At 44.0% G+C, this 17,714-nt stretch overlaps 1 protein-coding gene across 9 annotated transcripts in view; it reads left to right on the top strand.

Moving 5' to 3' along the window:
- The window catches only part of SAMD13 (sterile alpha motif domain containing 13), a 30,131-nt gene that overhangs the window by 4,926 nt on the left and 7,491 nt on the right, over positions 1-17,714 (top strand). For 2 of the 9 annotated variants that reach the window (XM_083620836.1, XM_083620837.1), the window contains exons 2-3: positions 7,023-7,107; positions 16,255-16,366. In XM_083620836.1, the coding sequence (XP_083476962.1) occupies positions 7,023-7,107; positions 16,255-16,366 (197 nt within the window). The other 7 variants (XM_083620835.1, XM_083620838.1, XM_083620842.1 and 4 more) reach the window with 7 other exon arrangements.

Below are 17,714 nucleotides of genomic sequence, written 5' to 3'. Positions count from 1 at the left end.
TGAAAGTCCCCTCAAAGTATCTGCTTTATATACATTATTTACACAATGGGCTGCACATGATTGGCTAATTCCGGAATTCTACTGTAAGCCAATCAGGTTGTGGATTCACTTTTATCTGGAGCATGATTGGGTGGTTCCTGCCAACCAATCATACTGCTGCCTTGTTCTAGGACCAATCAGACTGCTGCATTCTGAATCCTATTGTTCTAGGACCAATCAGACTGCTGCAGTTTGGATCCTATTCAACTCAGTACATAACAACATGAATGACTTCTTAGCAGGCTGGCTTCTCTATCTGTGTGGGGTGTTTGTTTTTTTAAAGAATAAAATAAAAACATTGTTTTGCTTGATTTCACTTCCAATTCTCACAACATTTCTGAGGATAGACTAGAGACAGAAAGCTTTTTGCACAATATAAAACAAGGAAATTGACACTGAATTCTCCCTGTGCCTACTACATACATTCATATTGCTGCTTTTAAGCAGGTGGTGGTGTTGTTGTTGCTTTAAAGGTAGAACACCCAGGCAGTCAGGGAACTTACTGGAAGGAAATTCACGGAGGATAATTGAGCAGCTTCAGAATGGAAAGAATGAGGGGGTGTGAGTAAAAAAGATGAGTTCTCTTTCTATCCAAAACAAACACATTAGATGCACCTAATATGGAAAACGTCTGAGATCCTGTTTTAAAACTCTGAACTCTTCTGTGTGGCAGTTGAGAATGAGGATTGTGTTAAGCTTGCTTGAGGTTATGACCACTTTGGAACGCGGGTCATGGTATTTCAGTGTTCTTTCTATACTAAAAAAAGTTTATTTTTTAAAAAAATACTGTTTAGGAAGTGTCCTGTGAATTCCAGTAAAGTGTAGTTAGGTTAAGAGCTTGAAGCCAATAGTTGTGTTCACTGACCATTATCTTACTGTAGGTATCTTCTGTTGCTCTTAAGTAAATATGTGTTTCTTTAGCTACCTGTTTAGAAGGGTTATAGCCCACTATTTGATTCAATGAACCTCAAGGTGGCTTACAACATATTGTAATAACATGCACACAGGCACACACCCCCCAACCAACCAACCCTGGGACTCCAGAGCTGAAAGCCTTTGACCAGGACACCAAGATTTCACTTAATGCCTCTCAGGAAGAATGCCATGGCAAGGGGGAAACCATCCTATCCAGTGCTTTTTTCCCTAGAAAAATAGGTGCTCACTATGAAGTTGTTACTATAAGTGCCACACCTTTTAACATCAACAAAAGAGGTGCTGGTACTGCGTATCCTTGAATACCTCTTGGGGGGGAAGCACTGATCCACCAGCTAGAGAAGGAGCAGCTGCACACAGTTTGCTCCCCACTCAGTGATGTAGGGCAAAAAGTTTTCCAGTGCTAATTTATTATTTGTGTGGAAAATGTTATGTTTAAGAAGAATGAATGGGTGCCAATTGCAAATACAGTATCAGGAAAACTTGGCAGTTTCAAGATTTTTAAGATACCGTAAGTGTGCTAAATCAGATTGTTCTCTGGGGCACCACAGTTCCCCCTCTCCCCATCACTCTGGCCAGCAAGACTCTGGACTGCAGGGAAGCGCAAACTGGCCCCATCCATTGACCAGGGGACTTAAGGCTGCTGGGCTGTCTGGTTTTTAGGTGTATGCATGGGATCACACCCAAAGACAAGAGCCAGAATGGTGTAGTGGTTAGAATCTCAGACCAGGACTTGGGAGAACAAAGGTTCAAATCCCTACTCAGTCACAAACTCTAGGTGACCTTAGGCATGTCACCATCTGTCAATCCTAACATAACAGCCAGGGTTGTTGTGAAGATGAGATGGAGGTGTTTGTGTGGAGAACCACATGTGCCTCCTTGGAACTCCTCGGAGGAACGCTGTGATATCTTGCCAGTTCCCTTGAGGATATAAAACCTATTAGTATATAAAGCCCTTAAGAAGTCAGGATCAGTTTACCTACATGATCACAGCATTGGAAGGGGACCATAAGAGTCATCTAGTCCAGCCCTCTACAGTGCAGGAATCTTTTGCCTAACCACCTTGCCCCACATGTGTCCACTTGACTGTGGCAATTGACGGAATTGGCGCTGCTTACAGGTGCTGCATTATACCCATTCCACATTTGTGAGAATTTGATCATTTTATTTTGGTAGCACTTACACTTAGGAACCCCCTTCCTATTGAGATCGAGCAGGTGCATTCGCCGCACTCTTTTTGGCACCTTCTTAAACGCTAATGTTTAGACAAGCCTGCCCAGATGCCGAGAAAGCCGAGGTAATTTTAATCTGTTTTAATATTTTCACTTTTGTATGTTTTAAAGTACTGTTGTAATTTTGGTTTTCTTGTTTTATCATTTCGTAAACTGCCTTGAAGGTTGTTTTTCCCCTCATTCAAGTGGTGTATACATTTTATGAAATAAAAATAAATCTGTGCTTCAAGATGCTGGCAAAATGAATTTCTCAGACAGAAGTAGACTTGGGGTCTTCTCCCATTTCATCATAATATGCATGTGTTCCTTGTCTCCCATTTTCTAAATGCATAGTCCTTTCCGTTCCTCAGCCTTTTGAACCCTCTTTTCCATATTACTCTGTTAAAAAGAAACCTGAAAAACCCAGTGCTTACCTCTCTAAATTTAACATAGTACAGCCAGAATTGACCCTGGGATTGCTCTCAAGAACAAATCACAACTGTTGGTGCATGGGAGCAAGGGGAAATGTGGTGTGTGTGTGTGTGTGTGTGTGTGTGTGTGTGGAGGTGAGCAGTTTGGGCAAATGCAGTGTTACCTACCTGCTTATTTATAAAGCTGAAGTTGAGAGATTTCTCAGGATGGCTCCTGCTAATCAAAACAAATAACAAGAAGCAGACACTGAAAAAATACAGGCATACCTCAGGTTACGAATGCTGTGGGTTGGGCATTTTCAGGCTGTGGTCCGTGCCAAACCCGGAAGTCCCAGAACGGGTTACTTCCGGGTTTCAGCGCATGTGCAGAAGCGCAAAATGACGTCACGTGCGTGCACAGACACAGCGCTTCAGGCTGCGAATGCTGCGGGTTGCGAACGTGCCTCCCACACGGATCACGTTCGTAATCTGAGGTACAACTGCACATTGATAACCAGCAGGAAAGCAGTTTAAAAAAGAAAAGACCCCTTAGAAAACTCCAAGCAGCATCAAATTTACTAAGGCAAAAAGGCTTGGGCAAATTAAAAACCATTTTTAACCCTGCACCTTAAACCAGTGTTAAATTTGGTGCCCAGTGGGGAGCTCTGGGCAGAACATTCCAGAGTTTGGGTGTTACCATGGCGAAGATCTGGTTACCTCTAATGGTGAGATTACCTGCAAGAAGGACCTCTGATGAATGATCCTAACAAATCGACAGTCCCCTGCAGGAGCAGACAGCACTTTCAAAGCTTTGGAATCGCCACCAAGAAACCTCTGCTTTTCAATTCACACACCCGCCATAACAGGCTGCGCTTCAATAAAGTCGCAAGTGGCATTTAAACAGGTGTCGGTCATGCTAAGCCATGTTTTGAACAAGCTAAAAATGTTACCTTTCCCTAGGCTACAGCTACATAAATCTGCAAAACTATAAAAAAGGGCTGGCCAGGATTCTTGCTAATTTGGGGCCCTATGTCCAGTAATGTGTTTGAGCATACAGAGAGCTGGGTAAAACCTCATATAGAGTCTCATGCATCCTGTAAATACAAACATATCCTGACCAGCTGTGGTGAGTTGGGTGGGTGGCAAATAACATCTCATAAGTACCCAAAGCACTGTCTGACCTGGTTGTTTAGGCATGCTTATGTTACAGAGTGTGACCTGGGTCGGTCAGTAGTGACCTGCTTCCCTGGCCGGACACCTCACTACTTCTTAGCTCGGGGCTCATTCTTAACATGTAATTTTGGTGCAATAAATGAATAAGAGAAAAGAAACATTTGATGTTAAACCATATGAGGAATGTGTATACAGTCATGGCTAACGGTCCATAGGGATGCCTGGACATGACTGGATTTCAAATCTTTTGGCAGGGATGCAGATCTGTACCAAGGGACAATTACCGCGTACCTCTATATAAACTAACAATTCATAATTGCCTTTTTTATTATTTTGCATCTGGCCATGGCTGGATGGATGGGAGTACTAATGGAATTCTGCACTGCCTTCATGAGGGAAAAGTAATCATTTGGTTTTATTTCATGCCCACAACAGCAAACATTTGGCTATATCCTTAAATGAGAGATCTATCCAAATAAGCTGGTTTGGGATTAGACGTCTCTCCTGAGTTGCATAAAGATATGCAAATCTTAAATACCTGGGGCTCCGTGCCTACTTTGAAAATACAGATGTAGAGAACCATGAAAAATGGTACCTTGAGTTTTCTCACTTCTATGAAAACCTTTTATTCTGTTCACAAGGGTGGTAGTAGTAGTAGTAGTAGTAGTAATATGGTCACAGCAAATATTTTTAAATGTTGTTTTCAAGATAAATCCGTCGCCACCTCTCTCTCCAAAGAGACTTAAAGGCATTCAAGAAACAACAAATAATCCTTAAGAAAAACCCAACATACACTCACATTAATAAGTTAACAATATCCCTAACTAATATTTCTGCCTTTGTCATAAAATCAGCGACTCAAAACAAACTCGCAGGTTTGAATTTCTCTCTCTGCTTTTTCAGTCAGGTTAACGATGGATAGCATTACTTGACCTCCCCACTTGCCAGGAAAAAGTTTCCTTTTGCCTGTTTTTTTTTTTTTTTTTTTTTACATCACAGGAGTGGAGTAGCTATTTCTTCTTTCCTCAGCTGCCTTGTCTTGCCTTTTTGCTGACCTTCCACCTAGAAAGGCTAGAAACCCAGCTGCAAAACTTGCAAATCAGCCTTGCTTTGCTACAGCTCTGAGCAAGCTAGAAGGTCCCCCTTACCCTGACTTTTCCAGGCTTGCTAAAATGGCGGGAAAAGTGTCTTGTTTCTGCAGAGCCGCCAAGAAGCAGTCCATGTATACGCTTCTCCCTCACCCTTAGAACTAATTGCCCCGATACCATCATGAGGACAAATCATCATGAAAGCTCAATGAAAAAAGACGTTTGAAGGAGCCCTGAGTGAATAAAGGATAGCAATTTCTGGCAAGGCAGCCAGTGTTGAAGGAATTGATTCCCTGATGAAATTGCCACAGCTTCACTTCCCCCTCAGATGAGCCCCTCACTACTGCTGCCTTGAGGCAAAGAAGTCAGCTGTGAATCTCCATTTTTGTGTCTGTTTCAACTTAATGTCCTTCCCTACCAGCCGTTTCCTCCTCTGGCATGGCCACAAAGAGGAACTGGAAGTGATTGCTTATATTTTTCATTAACCACAGCTTACTGTTCTGTCTGAACCCAAGAAACTGTGGATAACCTTAAGTATTGTTAATGTAAACATACCAAATTCAAACCACATTTTTTAAAAAAAGTAAAAGGCAGTTATACCAGAGGCCATAAATGAAGTCAGTTCTTAAGTCCACCCCCTGCTTTTTTAAAATTTAGCAAGGATGGCGTTCAGTGACACAAAAGGTCTTCTAGCTTGCAATCATTGCTACCAAAATCATTTTGGCAGGAATGGGCAGAGAACATCTTTAAAAAGTCAGCTATAGCCCTGAAGACAGTTGCTGCAGCTTGTATGTGTATTTCTTTTCCACAAATGTTGACATGGATAGAAATATACACATGGATAAATTAAAATTACCTCACTAACTGGAGCCCAAGAGAAATAACTTAATTGATATTCTATTCATTGCTGATTTTTAAAAAAATTGCCCTAGAACTCCGGGAGATCCCAAAGAGTGTTTATGGAAAAGGTATTGGTCCCGGTTCAGTTGTACGTAATAACATCACTGTGTGGAGGTGAAATGAATATTCTCATGCAAACCCAGCCCATTTCGTGGGGCCCGGATGAGTATCGCCATACTGTGAGAAACCTACTGTATTTTTCCGTGTATAAGACTAGGTTTCCCCCCTAAAAAATAATGTCATAAATTAGGGGGCGTTTTATACACGGATATATCTCCCCCCCATTTCCTTAAATCTGAGTCCCCAAAAATAGGGGGCGTCTTATACATGGGGGCGTTTTAGAGACGGAAAAATGTGGTACTTTTCTCACAAGAGTTACCCAGCTGGGTTGAGGCAATTGAAATTGGACTCAGTACACTATATTGATGCTTCACTTGTTGCATAAAGAACTCTATGATGTTTGGGAGTCAGGTTATTTGTGCTTCACCTGTGGAATGAGAAAAATACAGAGGATACTGATGTTACACTTTTTTTTAATGTGAGGGTGGCAAGTAACTTGACTGGTGTTGGGGAGAAGAAATAGTGTAGCTGAGTATCATTTTTACTCTAGCAATTTGGTAGATTGTATCACACATTTCATTCTTCTCTGCACAACAATGATATTGTTTGTATTTCCACATTATTTATTACTGCATTTATATCCCACCTTCCCCCCACCCCCAGGAGCTCAAGGTGGTGTACGTGATTCTCCCCCTCATTTAATCCCAACGACCCTATGAGGTACATTAGGCTGAGAGGCATCAACTGGCCCAAGATCACCCAATGAGCCAAATGGGAATTTGAACTCTGGTCTCCCAGGTCCTATTCCGATGCTCTAACCACTATACCGTACTGAGTCTTTGTAGATGGGGAACTGTGTCTGAGGGGAAACATCTTACTCCTAGGCTGCCAAGTGCCCTTCTGAGCAAGGGGACCTACACTGAAAAGTCTTAGTGCACAGTCCATGGCCAGAGGAACACACTTCATGCCGATTGACAATATGGCTATCTCATTTGTTGAAGCTCCAAACAGAATTTACCAAGTTTTCTTTTGGAGGTAATGTAATTTGAAGACTCATGGGTGGGTGGTGCTTCCCCACCACTTTTATCTGATTTTATCCGATTTTTTTCAAGGGAAAAATCAAGGTTTGATCTCCTCTGTTGAGGTACTCTTTAGCTATAGCTTCCAAGTCAGTGTAGCTTTCTTCTTTCTCATCTTTATTAATCTAGCTCCTGACATAAAAGACACTCCCGGCCTCCCCATGCTGTCCATTGACATGGAGAACAAGGAAAATGGATCTCTCGACACAGAAAAGTAAGTGGTTCCCTTGGAACAGTCATTTTGAGAACAGTCAGTGCCATTTTTTTCAAGAAAAGAGGTGCCGGAATTCACCACAAACACCTCCTTCGTTCTCTTATAGTGGCAATGGTGCCTACCTGAGAGGTGCCAGAACCTACCTGAAAGGTGCCCTGGTTAGAAAAAACAGCTACCAATATAGCATCCCTGTTTTGTCGGGATTGAGGTCAGTGTATTGGCCCCTCATCTAGTCTGTCAGTAATCTCCAGGCACTTGATTCAGTATTTCTACCCACCACATAGCTGTCAAGCGTCCCTTATTTGGAGGGACAGTTCCTTATCCCAGTGCCGTGTCCCGCTGCTGTCCCTTATTGATGGATGTCCCTTAAATTTCCTGGGTTTCAAAGGAAGCAGCTCCTCTCCCTCCCTGCCGGCCAGGGAGGAGGGAGGCTCCAACTGTGTTGCTTGGCTGCCTGGCCCGCCCCCCTTTGACCTCCTCTCACCAGCCTCGGCCCCCGGGAACCCCTCCCCGCCGGGACTGGTAGGAGCCTCGGGCCCTTCTGCCACCATCCTCCTCGCAGCCGCCAAACTGAGCGTCTCTGCCTGGGGCCTCCCCTCTGCCCGTCACCGCCGCTCCCGCTAGGCCGTACTGCGGCTGTGCCGCCGAAGGACCCAGATGAGATGGGCAGCCTGGCATCGTCTATGAATTGATGAGGAGCCTTGAGAGGAGAGCGAGGGCAACCATAGAGAAAGCAGTTCAGAGAGAGGAGGAAGAGGAGGAGGCAGAGGCGCAGGCAGGTGTTCCAAGGGCTACAAGGGAAGGACCGCAAGCATTTCTCCCATAGATTTGTAGTGGTAGACTAGCATAGATGGTCTGATCTGCGGGTTTACTTCGGGCACTATTTCCCCCCCCCTTCCACCCACCTGATGGAATTGAGAGCTGCAGATGGAGCACGAGAGAAAAGATACAGAACTGCAGCAGCATCTTCGTAGCTTGGACTTCGTTTTGCGCGAAAAGTGGTTGCTGCTTGTAGTTATTTAATTGCAGCGTTTCGTCAGCTGGTGTCTTGAGCAGCAACCTCTGGAAACGAAGGGCTAAAAACTGGTGCTGCTCTACAAAATTATCAGGTCCCTTTTAACTGGTTGACTAAAATCCCTTATTTTGGCTGTTGGTCCCTTATTTTCAAGGCTGCTGGTCCCTTATTTTCAAATCTGTAAGTTGACAGCTATGACCCACCACCAGCTGAACTGGATGAAAATAAGAAGTATAGTTTGGTGTAATCTGTGCAACTGACGGCATCTCACGCCAAATTACCTGGATGACCACATTAAGTGGCTTCATGTAGATGTTTAGATAGCATGGGGTAGGAAATATGACCCCTGCAGAAATGCATAGCCCACCAGCTGTGGGACTGCAGGAATCAACTCTCCTGGCAGGAGCAGAGCCACCTCAATCAGGTGTCTGAAAGGACACCATGTTTGTGATTATTGAAAGTCACAGAGGAGAATTAATAGGGACACACACACGGTTTCTCAGTTCATGAACCTGGTCCAAAATTGCGCCTAGCAACCCAGTTGGCATTAAAATGCCAGTATTTGTCCTCTGTGGTTTGTGTGTTGTGTCGTTTATCCATATCTTACTAGCAAAGCACAGTAAGCATTTCCTTTGATGTCTTAAATGCTTCAATGCAATAGTCTTGTTGTTATTTTAAGGCATTCTGTGGTGCAGATCAACAGTAATTCATAGTGTTAACTGTGGAAGACACGGAATATATCAAGAGGATTGTGGGAATTCATTTATTCCTCTTCTCTTCGCCATCTTCCTTGGTTTCAGAAGCCATTGGAGGATGAAATTTCGAATAAGAAATTGGCTCCTTTGAGTGCATTTGGAACTGCCTGCCAGTAGGTGGCACTATAACAACAGTCTCAGGGTAGAAGTCCCATCTGCAGCTGCATGTTCCTGAAAGGGACATCGGATTGCATTTTGTAATCCTTGTTGGTAGTTTATCCGGATGCCACTTCTGTTGATAAATGAGAAGTTTCTTTTGCACCGTGGACCTAGAACCAATAGGTTCATACTGGACAAAGACAAAATATTTTTGTCCTATAGTAAACACTTGAGAGTTCGTCAACAAGGATACAGTAGATGGTATTCCTTTGCTGACTCCCACAGCCTTCTGATATTAAGACCACTGAGCTGTAGTCCTGATATTAAGACCACTGAGCTGTAGTTCTGATATTAAGACCACTGAGCTGTAGTTCATTGGTGGAGTCCATATCTTGAAATAATCCAATCGGTTGCACTTGCTGCTAAAGGGTTGATATATAATATTTCCTAAGTGTTCTAATGTTCTTTGAAAGTGGCAGCTGAAGCTTTTCACAATCTCTGGCATAGCCAGGAGGAGGAGTTTGCAAGCTACTTACTGGGTAGCCATGCTGCACACACACTCCCAGCAGAATTACACTGGCTACTAATTAGCTGTCAAACCAGGTTTTTTGGATCTGACCTATAAAACCCTGAAAAGCTTAGGAGCAGGTTACTTGAAAGAGCACCTCTCCTTTACTGCTCTGCTCACCCATTGCAATTAGCTGAGGAGGCTGTCCTAGTGGTGTTGCATTTTGGGGCAACCAGAAAAAAAGAGCCTTCTCTGTGGTGGCACCCTCTCAGTCAAAACATCTCCACCTTGAGCTCAGATAGGTGCCAACATTATTAGTATTTCAGCACCTGTTGAAGACATACTTACATACCGAGACTTTGGCCAGTGCTTAGTTCCAGAATTCGACGTCAGTGTTTTGCATTGTCTTGATCATTGCTGCCTTATGTCCTCTATTGTTGTAGAGGCTATTGATATTTTAACGTTTTTTTTTTCTTTTGTATTTTGCACTGCCTTTTGCTGCCATATGAAAGGTGGTGTGAAAATGCTTAATTCAATTAAACACTGTTTGAGGTTGCATCCAAAATTAATCTTAACTATGGTTTGTTGAAAGAAGCTGGCTCCCTAAACCGCAACTTGCAAAGTTGCTTTGTATCAAACCAACTATAGTTACGATTAACAGTTTGTGAGGTCCAGGTGCCTGAATAAGCTGTGGTTAATAAAAAACAGAAGGCAAACTTCCAAACTCTTTACAGCCACATCGGAGAAACAAGGGGGGGGGCATGACACTTTGGGGGAGCTGGTCTTATTCTTATCTGAACACACCTCGCATTTGCACATCAACATGATTTCTATTTGCCAGACTAATTATTTTAGATATTAGTTTATAATACGATAGCATAGGTGGAAATTACATGTTGCATAATTTATGCATCCATCAACCTTGGGGAAGGGGAACCTGTGGCAATCCATATGTTCTTGGACTACAACTCCCATAATCCTTGACCACTGGCCTGGGGCTGAATGGAATTGTAGTTCAACAGCTCAGCTGGTTAGAGCATAGTGCTGAAATAATGCCAAGGTTGCAGGTTCGATCCCCGCATGGGACAGCTGCATATTCCTGCATTGCAGCGGGTTGGACAAGATGATCCTCAGGGTCCCTTCTAACTCTACAATCCTATGATTCTAAGTTTGGGACCCACCCCTGAAGGTTGATAAATGCATAACAATGTATGGGTATAACCCTTGTTGGCTGTGATCCTGATGCTTAGGTTGCCAGTTTAGATGCACATATTTTTCTGTCTCACCTCTCTAGGCATTATGTTGATGAAGCTATGTTGTAATACCTAAGTACATAACTTATCTACATAGACTTCATGTAGTTACCACAAGATGGTGAAAGAGCATGTTCTCATTCCACCACGTTGTTTCGTAGGCTCCAGTCTTGGCAAGCATCTTCCATTAATTTTTAACTCCTGCTTGGAGATAACCAATGCAATCTGCTAATATGTAACAAATATCCATGTATTACAATTCTAAGCACCCTCTTGTAAATCCCTTTCAATTAGTAGCCTTGTATCAGGTTCCCAGCAGAGGAAATCAAAACCAGACCAGCTTAGATTAAATCCTTTGCCCTTCGGCTCTTACGATTAGGAGTTGGATGCTAATGGAGTCATTCCTTTATTTTTATTTTTAAAAAAGAAACTATGGGGAAGCATAATTGTGCAGAAACTGAGTTTTAGATGCCTACATGTGATGTATGTCTTCCTCTATTAAGTATTTGTCAGTTTGCGGCAGTGATTACAAGTAGGATTTTAAACTGTTGTCAGTCCATGGTGGGGCGGATTGGGCTGGGAATGAACTCTGCATTCACATCACAGCTTATTCTATTTCTCTCCCCGCCCCCTTTGTTAAGCTCTGCATTATATTTGAGCTTTCACGTGGCATAGAAGCCACTTCTGGAACTAGAGTGCCAAGTTCAGTTCTCATCTATGTGTTATTTGCTTCTGTGGGGGGCGGAGAATCCATGTGGAATCGACTGCTAAACTTGTGCTATACAGTGGTACCTCGGGTTACATACACTTCAGGTTACATATGCTTCAGGTTACAGACTCCGCTAACCCAGAAATAGTACCTCGGGTTAAGAACTTTGCTTCAGGTTGAGAACAGAAATCGTGCTCCGGTGGCAGCGGGAGGCCCCATGAGCTAAAGCGGTGCTTCAGGTTAAGAACAGTTTCAGGTTAAGTACAGACTTCTGGAACGAATTAAGTACTTAACCCGAGGTACCACTGTATTCCACTGTAGTTCCGGAAGTGGCTTTTTACATCCCGTGAAAGCTCAAATATAATGTGAAACTTGAATAAACTGTCATGTGAATGCAGCCTAAGCAAGACTGTTTACTACTGCAACATGATGGCAATAGAAGAGATGGAAGGAGAAGAAACTAGCAGGGTTCCCCCCGCCTAATGATTGCAGTTCTAACCAGCATAACAGCAGCATTGCATAAAGTTAATGTACTTGAACCGCCCCTTGCCAGGGTTTTGCTGAGGTGGCTGCTGCTGCTTCTGAAGCAACGAATCCCACCAGTGATTGCAAACCTATTCAAAAGAACAGGCATAAAGCCCTGAGGAGAAGTCAGCAGTTCAGGGTTCCCTTCTCAGTCCCGTGGCTGGTGCTCAGAGTGCCTTTTGGAAAGATTGGGCTGTGGCTTTCAACTGTGCTAGAACAGAGGTTTTCAACGGCTCCCATGACCAACTACATTCTTTCTGCGGCACCCCTGTGGGGCTCAGGAGCCCAGTTATGCCACCCCTTGCTTGCAGAGCTGGCAGCTTCTCACCCTTTTTCGAACACCCTCCTTTGTGGGGTGTTCCCTCAGCCTCCTCTCCTCTCCCCTCGGGAGTCCTGCAGGCAGCCGCTGCTGCCACCCCTGGTCTCTGACCTGCCCCAAAGAGAAGTGCCTCCTCACACTGCCCCACAGGGGCCTGGAAAGAGGATGCCCCCAGTCTGAATGGCCAAATGGAGACTGGCCAAAGGTGAAGGTGAGGCTAGCACCTTACTCATCTTGGGTGGCAGCAGCGGGCGCTGCAGGGCCTGCATGGATAGGCTCCCCTTCCGCACTGGGCCCTCGGCTCCCCAGCAGACATTGCACAACTAGAACAAAAAAGGCCAGTGCAGTGCCTGCCTGCCTGGCCTCCCATTTGTCTGTCCATTCCCAACAGCAAGGGTTGGTAGACTGGCCTGCTGTGCTCCCTTGCCCGCTTGCTTGCTTGCTTACTCCAAGGCTGCCTCAGCTCCTGGCATTCAGCACCCCTGGCCAGCCCAGAGGCACCATTCACTTGCAGAGCTTGTACCAGGGCTGCTGCAAGAAACAGCTGTGCAAGCCTTTGTGAGGCAGAGACGTGAGAGGGCATCAGAGGGAATGGAGGGAAGGAAAGAGGGACAGAGGCCAATGTTGGCCCGCGGCATCCCTGACCATCATTCAAGGCACCCCAGGGTGCCACAGCACATTGGTTGAAAACCACTGAGCTGGAACAAAGTCCCTCTCTTGGGCGTAATGGTTGTGGGCTGCTGCTACTGTTTTCCCAGGCAGTTTTGACTGGGTAGTTTGATCTCTCTCTGGGCTGATTCTCGGCTTTGTGAGCGCTCTCACAGCTACCACAAGTATAGCCTATACTGGGGGTGTGAACAACGTGTGTGTCTGTCCCCAAGTGTCCAATTTGCTGCATGTGTGAAAAGTTTCCAGTTTCCCTCAAGCTTCGCCTTCTTTGGTTTGTTTTATTTTATTTAAATGCCTCTGCAAACCATTTAATGGTTTAGAAATCCCCCTAAGTGCTGCACAACATAAAAACAACAATTCCATTAAAACAAAAAAAATGCAATATAAAACCAGTAAAACGGTCGTATAAAAGCAGGATATTTTATGAAAAAGCCTTTATAAACTGCCCTGCATCCACATAAGCATGAATGTGTGGGCCAGTTTAGCACATCAGGAAATTGATATTTAGCTCGCCCGTTCCATCTGCAGGGACCAGTACAGTATTGATAGTCTACTGTATTTAATATGCAACCATGGAGCATGGAATGGTGCAGCCACCAACCCCATGATTATGCTAGGCTGGCATCTATTTAGGATTGCAGTCGCTCCATGGGATTGACACATTCCTGCTTTCATGGGTGCGCTTTTGAGCTCTTCCCCCCAGGTCCCTGCAGCAGGAAAAGAAGATACTGTACAGCTTGCCAGTTTATGAGGAGAATGGTTCGGGTTCTGTTTGTTTCCTTTTGCATGCCATTCCCAGTGCAAAATGACAAGGCTGAGGATGGGTAACTCAGCAGACCAGCCTTATTGCATTCCTGTAGCAGCTGGCTCATGTACATAAAGGACTGCATTTCAGATATAAGCATATACACAATAGCGGAGTCAACGGGTTTGTGTAGTAATCTTTGTTACGCTTTTCCAAATTGCACTGAACATGCTACACTTGCGTAGCCAGAACGTCCAGAACTCTGTCATGCCCTTCTGTTCATCTAGGTCAAGGGAGCAGGCCGGTAATATTGCCTTTCCTTAACAGTGCCTGCGACTGAGGTCATGTACGCCAAGTGTTTTTAATACTGAAAAGTGCTATAGAAATTCTAATGTACTAATACTTCACGGAGTGCCAGTGTGGCGTAGTCATTAAACTAAGGCCCGGGGGCCGGATCCGGCTCAATCGCCTTCTAAATCCGGCCCACAGATGGTCCAGGAATCAGCGTATTTTTACATGAGTAGAATGTGCCCTTTTATTTAAAATGCATCTCTGGGTTATTTGTGGGGCATAGGAATTCGTTCATTATTTTTTTTCAAAATATAGTCTGGCCCCCCACAAGGTCTGAGCGACAGTGGACCGGCCCCCTGCTGAAAAAGTTTGCTGACCCCTGGATTAGAGTCTTGCCTTAAAAGAAACAAATGGGTTTCTAGTCCTTATGACTGTGACAATACTTGAAAGGGTGTGGTGAATCTCGGAGGCCAAAGGAATGATGGATTAAAATTTCCAAGGGGCAGGAGCTCATTGATCCACACATCTCCTTAGTGAAGCAGATTAAATTATGCAGAATAATAAACATTGTACAACAAAGCATGCAAATTAACTCACACACAAATATTTGGTTGGGTATATAATTCAGCTTTTTGAGGTGCACAGTGTGGGTTAGCTTGGCATAAAACATCCATCTTAAAAAAAGAAACAAAAAATACCACTGTAAGCGACACTGTTTCTGCGATTGCAAGAGCCGTGCACAGAAAATGGTTATTTTCTTCATGAAGTTATGCAGGAAATGCCTTAGTTAAGCCCCTGGAGCCGCTTACTTGGGAAAAACACTAAGAAGCCCCATATTTTGCCCAGCTGATATTCTCCCTAGAACCTCAGGATGGCTCCTGGATAATGTAAACAAGCCCAAGGTTGATGCATGTTCAGGGACAGCTGCCCCAAGATAAGATCCCGCGTACACAAGCTTGTTTATTGTTTATTTAAACAATTATATAATTCATTATACAGCTTTAGGCGCCAGGCACAAACGTCATTTTTAACTAGGCCTTTGGTTGATTTGATTGACATCCTATGCCCTTTTAAAATGTGGGTTCTTGGGGGAGGGGGTTATTGGGTTGTTGTTTTTATTTTGGTTACGTATTTTGTGGTTTTATATTTTGATTTTATTCTGTGAACCGCCCTGAGATCTCCAGGTATAGGGCGGTATATAAATTCAATAAATAAGAAATAATAATAATAATTTATATACCACTTCACTACAATGAGTCTAAGTGGTTTAACAAAGATACTGTGTGTGTGTGTGTGTGTGTGTGTGTGTGTGTGTGTGTGTCATTTAAAACTATAACATCAGGCATCAATTGAAATAGCTGCTGGATTATTATTTTTTTAAAGTCTTCATTAGGGGCTGGAAGTTCAACAGGATGAAAGTGTCTGTCTGACCTTAACTGGAATAGAGTTCCACAAATTCCACAAGCTTTTAACTGTTATTGTAAGCCGTTCTTGAAAGAAGACCAAGGCGCCATGCCTGCATTCTGCAAGGTGGCTGCAGGGACAGCTACGTAGCGAGAACGAATCTTCACAGGAAATTTGACCACATGTCTCCCATACTACTTCTGAATGCAGTTTACACATGCTGGGTGTGGCAGCTCTGTAGTGGGAAACCTGCGGCCCATGTGGTCCTGGGCCTAATTTCATGCAGCCCAAATTTCATGTGGCTTGCAGAGATGGGTTGGCATAGCAGGCATGGCCAAACTTGGCCCTCCAGCTGTTTTGGGACAACAACCCCCATCATCCCTAGCTAACAGGACCAGTGGTCAGGGATGATGGGAATGGTGGTCCCAAAACAGCTGGAGGGCCAAATTTGCCTATGCCTGGTCAACAGTGTGTTTGCTTTTGTTTGTGGAGGGGCAAGCAGTTGATTTTTTCACATGGATCTCCTTCTCAAAGAGAAATACTCTCTACCCAACTTATAAAGTAAGCCCAGCTGACTTTGGGTCTTTGGTGGAAAATCCCCTGACTTTGGGCCTTGGAAGCACAAGAAAGAAATCAGTTTGTTGGTTTAACCCAAGAAGAGCTCAGGCTTAAAATCAGACTGGGTCTCTTGACTCAGCAAGGCAGTTGTGAGGGTTAGAACTCAGGTGAGCTTGCCTTTCCTTCCTTAAGGTGAGTTTCCCTTCTCTCTTAGGGAGCAATAAGTTACTCAGCACCTGGTACATGTGTGCGATGCACAAATATTAACATTTGCTTGCATTTTTTAAAATTTCGTAGCTTGGTAGAGAATGGAAGACCACCTGATCCTGCTGACTGGGCGGTTACAGATGTGGTGAATTATTTCAGAACAGTGGGCTTTGAAGAACAGGCTCATGCTTTTCAAGAGCAGGTAAATCTGTTTGGACAATCCACCTTGTATCTGTTTGCCTATGCGCTTGGGGACACTCCTAAGAAGCAGTGTAGGCAATTGTCACAGAAGGATTAATTAGTTGAATTCTTTGCTTCTGTTCTAGAAGACCAATATGGCATAGTTGGAGGGGAGGGGTGTGTTTGTTTGATTACGCCTGTAAGGCTATGCACACTGTTTCTAAGAGTAAGCCCCAGTAAACTTAGCTGGACTTAACTTCTGAGCAGGCATGTCTAGGATTGCTTATTGGCAAAACTGCCTGGCTCTACCACATTTGTGAACTTGGGCATAGCGCTTAAGGCTGCAATTCCGCCCAATTTAACAGTCTCAAACTTGTTGGCAGATCAAAACACAGTTCCCAATCTGATTACTCACTTTGCAATGCAGTTTAGGTGCACAAAAGTATTGGGTGCAGAAAAATATGTGTTTTACCGTCTGGATGCTCATAAAATGCACGGAAAAGCAAGGGGGGAATGTGTATTTTGAGGGAAATGCATACAATATAAATGCAAACATTTTGGGCGTTCTTTTTTTAGAAGAAAAAATTACACCAAATGGGATGGAACAGAGTGCCAACAAAAATGAAATGGATGCATTTACAGTATAATCCATACCCAAGATCCACCCGCATGGATATTACTAAGCAAGTTAGTAATAGGTGGGTCGTGAGCTGTCCCAGCTGAGCTGGTCTAGTTCCCTCCTTCTGGTTCAGCCAGGGATTTGCTAGCATAAGTCTTTCATCCTGGCTGAGGTGAGGCTATGCTGGCCAGGGCTCAGGTATGATGATGATGATAGGGCTCAGGTATGATGATGATGATGATGATGATGATAATAATAATTATTATTTATACCCCACCCATCTGGCTGGGTTTCCCCAGCCACTCTTGGTGGCTTCCAACAAAACACTAAAATACAATAACCTATTAAACATTAAAAACTTCCCTAAACAGGGCTGCCTTCAGATGTCTTCTAAAAGTTTAGTTATTTTTCTCTTTGACGTCTGGTGGGAGGGCGTTCAACAGGGCGGGTGCCACTACCAAGAAGGCCCTCTGCCTGGTTCCCTGTAACTTGGCTTCTCGCAGCAAGGGAACCGCTAGAAGGCCCTCGGCGCTGGACCTCAGTGATCGGGCAGAACGATGGAGGTGAAGACGCTCCTTCAGGTATACTGGACCAAGGTAGCAAATCTTTCACTGGTATAACTCCCCAAGGATGACTGTGTTTCAGTTCGTGTACTGTTTTGTCAAGCAAGCACAAATTACGTAGGCTTACCTTTAAATGTGAGCTGAATCACATTATTATTATTATTATTACTATTACTATTACTATTACT

This window comes from Podarcis filfolensis (assembly GCF_964270895.1).
Source record: "Podarcis filfolensis genome assembly, chromosome: 6".
NCBI lineage: Eukaryota > Metazoa > Chordata > Lepidosauria > Squamata > Lacertidae > Podarcis > Podarcis filfolensis.
Note: the sequence above shows the minus strand (reverse complement) of the source record. Positions and strands in the feature narration are given on the sequence as shown.